At 39.7% G+C, this 7500-nt stretch overlaps 2 protein-coding genes across 4 annotated transcripts in view; one reads left to right on the top strand and one right to left on the bottom strand.

Annotated features, from left to right (window-relative positions):
- The window catches only part of LOC125039473 (calpain-C-like), a 23038-nt gene extending 18072 nt beyond the window's left edge, over nucleotides 1-4966 (top strand). For both annotated transcript variants that reach the window (XM_047633456.1, XM_047633455.1), the window contains exons 6-17: nucleotides 1-250; nucleotides 388-560; nucleotides 686-858; nucleotides 1037-1131; nucleotides 1294-1407; nucleotides 1549-1667; nucleotides 1800-1972; nucleotides 2954-3012; nucleotides 3201-3348; nucleotides 3596-3712; nucleotides 3848-3906; nucleotides 4313-4966. The exon at nucleotides 1-250 is cut by the window's left edge and continues 12 nt beyond it. In XM_047633456.1, the coding sequence (XP_047489412.1) occupies nucleotides 1-250; nucleotides 388-560; nucleotides 686-858; nucleotides 1037-1131; nucleotides 1294-1407; nucleotides 1549-1667; nucleotides 1800-1972; nucleotides 2954-3012; nucleotides 3201-3348; nucleotides 3596-3712; nucleotides 3848-3906; nucleotides 4313-4339 (1507 nt within the window). In that variant the 3' untranslated portion in view covers nucleotides 4340-4966. The remainder of the gene's footprint in view (nucleotides 251-387; nucleotides 561-685; nucleotides 859-1036; nucleotides 1132-1293; nucleotides 1408-1548; nucleotides 1668-1799; nucleotides 1973-2953; nucleotides 3013-3200; nucleotides 3349-3595; nucleotides 3713-3847; nucleotides 3907-4312) is intronic.
- A 1042-nt stretch (nucleotides 4967-6008) lies between these two features.
- Nucleotides 6009-7500, bottom strand: part of LOC125039547 — a 14370-nt gene continuing 12878 nt past the window's right edge. For both annotated transcript variants that reach the window (XM_047633610.1, XM_047633611.1), the window contains exon 7: nucleotides 6009-7500. This exon is cut by the window's right edge and continues 10 nt beyond it. In XM_047633610.1, the coding sequence (XP_047489566.1) occupies nucleotides 7495-7500 (6 nt within the window). In that variant the 3' untranslated portion in view covers nucleotides 6009-7494.

Below are 7500 nucleotides of genomic sequence, written 5' to 3'. Positions count from 1 at the left end.
CTACGAGGCTCTGAAGTATGGCACATCCCTGGACGGCCTGTCGGACTTCACGGGCGGCGTGGCGGAGTGCGTGAGCCTGCGGGCGGACCCCACGACGTGCGGGCGGCTCCTAGCTAAACTACTCGACCTCACGTCCATCGTCACCGCCGTCGTGACTGGCCATAACCATGGCCAGTCCAAGATGCAGCCGGAAAAACTGGCCAATGGCATCGTTATGGGCGTCAACTACCGCATTTACGGCATAGAAAAGGTACCAGTCATAGCTCTCCACAGCCTATATAGACATAAGGAAATGTATGTGTCGCTCCATCCTTACCATATTTTTTCTCAGCCCCAATGCCTGTGCACATTTGCCCTTGCACTCTGTACCATCCCTGATGCTTGCAGGTTGAGCGGTATAGCGGGGAGCAGGTGAGTCTGGTACGGCTGAGGACGCCCCTTGGAACCAGCGGAGAGTACCTGGGCAGCTGGAGAGGGCGCGACGCCCCGGAGTGGGACGACGTCCACCAGCATGAGAGGGACCGACTTAACCTCAAGCTTACACCGGAGGGCGAATTCTGGTAAGTTTCATCTTACGCCGGGAGGGAATCCATAACTCATAGATACTAATAAACCAAGCAGATCAGACTCCGCATTTGCCACATCCTGAACCACGCACTTCAAAATCTGATCTGCTTCCCAACAGGATGTCCTACAGTGACTTCGTGCGGACGTTCACGCAGCTGGAAGTGATCCACCTGGACGGAGAAACGTCGCGGGACGAGCCCTCCCTGCGCCACAAGACGCCCTGGACGTCCCGCGTATACCAGGGCACATGGCTCAAGGGCGTGACAGCGGGCGGGTGCAGAAACAATACAGGTGAGGGGCTTGGCCTAGCGCGGGCGAGCAATGATGGGTGGGATGGGTACAATGTTGTGTATGTGGTTTCATTTTAATTCTTATAAGAAATAGTAGGGAATAATGTAAAGATGGAACATAGCAATCTTCCCGAAGGTCAGTGGGAAAAGAACCCGCTCTCACTCCACTTTACCCGCAGACACCTTCCACATCAACCCGCAGCTCCACCTCATCCTCAGCGACATGGAGGAAGTCGTCATTTCCCTGAACCAACATTCCGTCATGGAGCCAAAGGTATTTCACAATGCATCTTTATATCTTTCAAGCAGTATAAATTAGATAGACTTGATAGATTTCTATAAAATATTAGGAATGGAAACAAATGGAAGCTTTTAATTGTAGTACAGATATAGTATAGTGTTAATGTATTAGTGTATACTCAACGTCTGATTTCAGGTAATAGGGTTTACAGCCTACCCGCTGTCCAAGAATGGCCTCGACTCCATCAGCAAAGCTTTCTTCAAGAAGAACAAGTCACTCGTCAATTCGCAGTACACCAACAGCCGACAGGTTAGTTGCTTCTTTTTTTTTACTGAATATTATACCAGAGCTCATGAACCACTTGTTTTGGGGATGATCTGTACTGCAATTGGCAATGATGGCGACAGAAGTTATAGCGAGAGAGAAGGTAAAGCGTTATTATCCGGACAGGTGGGCGAGCGAGTGCAGTTGGAACAAGGGGGATACATCCTTTTGCCGACCACCTTCGAACCCGGGCAAGAATCTTCCTTCACTCTGAGGGTGTTCTCCTCAAAGCCTCTTAAACTCAAGTAAGTTCCTACGGAGTCGGAGTGGCACTTGTCTTTTTAAACTCAAGTCAAAGTAGATCATTTTCATTTTTGTAATTTTCCTTTAAAAGGCGACGTAAGCCTCTAATTTAAGATAATGATTTTGACTTCCAGGCTAGTAGACACAGCCCCATCTCTAGTGAAGCCGGCGCTGCTGAAGGCCCGAGGCTCAGTGGATGGGAAGAGCCTACAACAGTACGAAGCCGTGTTCCTCCAGGTGGCTGATGAACACCGCACTGTAAATGCTTTTGAACTCCATGAGCTGCTCGAGGCTTGCTTACCCAATGGTATGTTCCAGTTTAGAGGCAGAGGACTGCATGCTTAGCCATGGTCCCGTAATCTCAAATGCTGCGTTTCTTGTGCGGTGCAGAGCTATATAGAGGTACATTCCTATAACCCTGTCATGAGGAGAGGGGTTACAGAAGTGTACATTTAAGGGGAATAAAGGAAAGAAAGGAAAGTAGAACAGATACTATATCATCTCATCCTTATACACTATATTCAGAGTTTAAACAAGTTGAGGAAGGATGTCGAAAATTTATTTAAAAAAATAGTATGGAGTCAACAATTCTATGTTTTGGTAATGTGGAGTGATTTAGAGATATGGACTTTTTATTTACATAGAAAAGGGTGACTTTTACGAAATAAACGCGATTTCAGTGTGCGGCACTGTGCTCGGTCCCCTTTTCATTGAAGCGAAAACATAGTTTAGAGATTGGGAATGATTATTAGAATACAACATGTCCGAATAACATCGTTGCTTTTCATATGATTATTATCTCCAATCTTTCTGTTACCAAATAACTATCTTTATTATGCAGTCAGTTATCAATTGATTAGCATCGCCACTCTGCCAACCGTTAAATAATTCTCATCACCACTTTGTCAGTTACCAAAAATTAACGACGCTAACTTGTCAACTGCCAGATAATTAACGCCACCTGCCAATTATTTACTGAATGATTATCATCACCAAGCGCAACTTCGCCTCGATAACAAATGTATATATTTATAAATATATGGCTTTAAGAGCCCATTTTATTTAAGCATTATACAAATTCAGATTCCATAATGGATTATCAGTAAATGAATTATTGTAAAATACTGATTTACATATTTTCACTCAGAATTTCTATTTTGGCTTTTAGCGTGTCTTGGATCTCCACAGTAACCACCTAATTATACAACTCTGCTTAGCTATGTAATGTGTAAGGATGAATATCATGCTATTTTTAGAAAATCATTTTATTTTTCTTGTTCTTTTCCAGATTACATCAAGAGTTGTGCTAGTCTCGACATCTGCAGACAAGTCATCCTGGCTCTAGATGTATCCTTTCTCTGCATGATAATCATAAATAAGGACAGAATATTGTATAGCCATAACTGTAAAATCAACATTTTCTAAAAGATTATGATCATAGTTGTATTTGGTTTAAGTCACGTATGTGGAAAATCAATAACCCTACGCTATATATTCCCACAAAGAACCCGTTTTCTTCCTTAACCTGTGCACAGAGTTCATCCACAGGGAGACTGAAATTCTCTGACTTCAAAGACTTGATGGTGAGTCTGAAATTCTGGCAGAATGCCTTCAAGAGCCACACGAAGGAGCGAACTGGAATCCTGAAAGCTGAAAGACTTCGAGATGCCCTAGAGGATGTCGGTCAGTGTTTTGTTTTTCTCTTTTACCTCTATGTGGTAAGGAAGGAACAAAAGGATGGATTTACTGGAGAATAATTATTTAATTAACAAAACATTACTGAAGCAATATTACCTACCTAAACAGATATAAAAGACCACAGATGCAAGGGTAGACAGCACCTTTCATGGTCAGTTACAGCAGACCGTCAGGATATGTTTGATTATGGTTCAGGTGCAAATTATATTCATATTCTATTATTATGCCTCAGGATTTCAACTGAACACGGAGGTTGTATCCACGCTGGTGCTGCGCTACATGAGAAAAGACGGAACATTAAGGTTCGGGGACTTTGTCAGTGCAGTTCTCCATCTCTCAGTTGCGTTCAGTGAGTGTCACCCGCTTTTTTGCAATCATTAATCAAATCTTTATTTTTGCATTTTTAAAATGATGATTTATGTATTGGGTTCACATAAAGTTTGTTCCAGAGAAATTGTTTTTCACGATGTTTTTAACTTTTCAGATATTTTTGAGAAGCGAGACCCTCTACAGAATGGTGCCGTCAAATTCTCTCTGGGCGAGGTTTGTTTCCTTTTATGACTGTTAAGGCATGATCTTGAAGTTGAAGATATCAAAAAATCATGGATAAGACCAAATGTCGTAGTTCTGAATATTTACAGATATAGTATGCGTATGAAGCACGCGCGCGTGTGTGTGAGTGTGAGTGTCAGTGTAAGAAAGTGTGTGTGAGAGACAGAGAGCAAGGGGGAGAGAGAGGGAAAGAGAGCAAGGGAGAGAGAGAGGGAGAGAAAGCAAGAGAGAGAGAGAGAGAGAGAGAGAGAGAGAGAGAGAGAGAGAGAGAGAGAGAGAGAGAGAGAGAGAGAGAGAGAGAGAGAGAGAGAGAGAGAGAGAGAGAGAGAGAAAGCAAGAGTGAGAGACAAAAAAAAAATCCTTGTTCGGCAAGCCTAACAATTTTTTTTCTTTGCAGTGGCTGAAATGTGGGCTCATGTGCTGATTCAGAGGCATTAGGATAAGGAACTAAAAATTATATGAAGACTAGCTTTAAATATTGTGCTATAAATACTCATATGTATGATTCTTTTATTGTATATAGTACGTGTTATATATATTTTAGAGTTTATGTACTGAGTGATTGTGTAGTCTGTGACACTTATTTCCTGTGTTAATTTTGTTACGAAGCATGTAAGATGAATGTATATTGCTTATCATATTCAAAATACAGAAGGAAAATGATTTCTTCATTTCCAAATAGTTTTTAAAACGATGTACAGTACGCCAGAAAAAAAATACTCTGGCAGATGTAAATTATCTTTTATACTCGCAGGATTAGATTTTATATATTAAAAACATTTTATGTACAACAGTTATTGCTAATTTGCTATGTAAATAAGACAGAAAGAAAACGGTTTTCTACACCTTAATTTGCTGCAGTTACGAATATCTAGGACAGCCGTGCAGGGTGGTAATTTATGAAAGGGCCCTTTTGTCTAATACATTATGAAAGGTATATATATATAAGAAGGCTGATCATTATTTTCGTTGCTACTACTATCATCATGGTTGTTATAATTATAGGTGTTATTATTGTCATTATTATTATCATTATTATCATCATTATTATAAATAATATTATTTTTATTATTATTATTATTATTATCATTATTATTATTATCATTATTATTATTATTATTATTATTACTATTATTATTATTATTGTTATCATCATCATTATTATCATTGATTATATTACTGATATTTATATTATCATCCTGATCATTACCATAAATTCTTTCTTTATTGTTATTGGTTCAAAATAAGATCAAAAGCATTTCTTGGGCTGGAACCATAGAGATGGCAGAGGAATACATTTGCTGCTGATTTTGTCTGGCAAAGGAATGTGAGGATTATGGAATTGTAAAAGGGTGTAAAATGAACTATATCGTGTAGATATTACTCTATGTTACATATTTCAAATGTTTATGTAATACTTTCTGATGTATGTAAGTTAAAAATACACCTGTATTTTTAACTGTTTTATCGTGCACTGTACAGAGACTGCATAACTTTTGCTATGTAATATTATAAATAAATGTGTATTGCCATGAAGCTTGGAGTACTTCAGTTGAATTTTACATAGTAAGTTTGTGAGAATGTAATCTTATTCCGGTTTCCTAATATTTTGGTCCCTGAAAGGAGCCTACATTGTATCTTTTCGTCGAACTGAATGTGAAATCCTGATTCATGGTACCAAAGGCTTATTTTTCATATGGACATGTGTAGTCCCCAGGAGGCCCCACCCAAGAAGGGCGGCTTAAAGGCCAAGGTCCCTTCCCATGAAGGTCAGTGGCCATCTGCTGGGTAGTCCCCCAAATCCCCTTTGAATGCAAGATAAGAACAGTGCAAGATGTAGTAGAAGAGTAAAACGAAATGAAAAATTGCAGTAGAAGGCAAAAGAAAAATGAAATCAAGAAGACACACGAGGCTGCATATAATATGTGAAAGTATGTATAAGCGTAATCTTGCACGGTCCAACTTCTATCTCTCATAAATACTGTCAGTATAGCTCAACATTTAACTTTTCGTCCTTTAGGCTTCTTAACTAGAGCTGCCAGTCTCGTAATATTATTCTTAACAATTCGGTGAGGAAACAGAAACGCCCCGAGTGTAGTTGAATAATATTTAGAATGTATTTTCTCAGTATATGCAAAGGGTAATTCAGTCAATAAACAATGAGATGATGAAATACTTGCAAGTAAGAAATACTTAATACAGTGAAATATATTCAACATTAATGAAAGTAAAACGGTATTAAATCTACATAAAACTCGCCTGTATAGACAAGATGACAGTCAGCAATCGTAGCCTTTCACATTCAGCTGTTTTAACTGACTGACATGTGGTTAATTGGACACAATACTTACAAAATCATACTCGAAGGAGACATACACACCCATGCACTCAACAAACGCACACAAACACCATGTGTGCCTCCGCGTGCACATGCACATACGCACACCGTCCTAAGCACATTCTACATCTAAACCTATAACGACATATACCGCACACACACACACACACATATACACGGCATGCACTCACCCGCAGACACAAGCACATGTGCGAACGCCAAACGCAGATACACACTGACGTAGATATGTACAATATATACTGCTGAGTAAAGTGTGCCGTGCTGCATACGTAAAGTAGGTACTAAAATTTTCATATTTACAGTAAAAAAGAAAAAGAAAAAACGGGAGACGCCGACATGAAAGGTTACAGAATATCACTGTAGCCTTGATTAAGGAATTAACGACAATTTTTATAATGAAACAAATATTGGTTTTCAAGAACTATCTTCCGAAGAGTAAGTGCTTTCCTGACACTTTCCCCCACAAGTTGTTACTAATCTTTGAAGTAAATACCTTTGATAACTTAAACACATGCAAGAAAGGGAATATTCAGACCAAATTGTAATTATGCACATTTTGTAAGAACAAACAAAGAAATATAATAGACTGCTGGCGTCGGTGCAGCTTTATCGGCAGCCAACCTTTCGGTTCTCCTGCGGACGGCGGCTTCTGAATGAACTAAATTGCCATATTCTTTGCCTGTGACCTGCAACAGAACCAGTTTTCCACAAGTCTCTACCCTGAATAAGTCTGGCAATTTTCTAGGAGCCACAGGGTATGATGACTATCATCAAGATTAACCAGAACAATGTCTTTATTTTGAAAATGATTGGCAGTTTCTCCTGGAGCACTAGTAAAGTGTCTTTCTCTGCGAATTCAAATAATCATCAGTCTATAATTTCTCAAACTTCTTCATAGTGCTTGGAAGACGGCCATGTTATAACCGTAGATCAATAGGTATTTCGTCCTCAGCAAATTCATTCAAAGGGAGGGGGCAGCACTAAATTGCGTCCAGCCAGCAATTTACTGGGGACAAGAAATTCATCATCTCGAGATTCACTCACATCTGTAAGAGGGCGATTATCCACTAGGATATGCATTTCACACGACAGAGTTTGAAGCTTAAAGAACCCTTTTCAAACTACCTTTCACAACGCTAATTAGGCGTTCAAAAATCCACCATTAGGTTTCCACTTCAGGTCGCTTGTTGGTTCTTCCGTAATTTGTGTGCATGAACTGCTCAGTT

The sequence above is a fragment of the Penaeus chinensis genome, chromosome 27, assembly GCF_019202785.1.
Source record: "Penaeus chinensis breed Huanghai No. 1 chromosome 27, ASM1920278v2, whole genome shotgun sequence".
In the NCBI taxonomy this organism is placed as follows: Eukaryota; Metazoa; Arthropoda; class Malacostraca; order Decapoda; family Penaeidae; genus Penaeus; species Penaeus chinensis.
The sequence above is the reverse complement of the archived record's forward strand: the minus strand, read 5'-3'. Positions and strand labels throughout refer to the sequence as shown.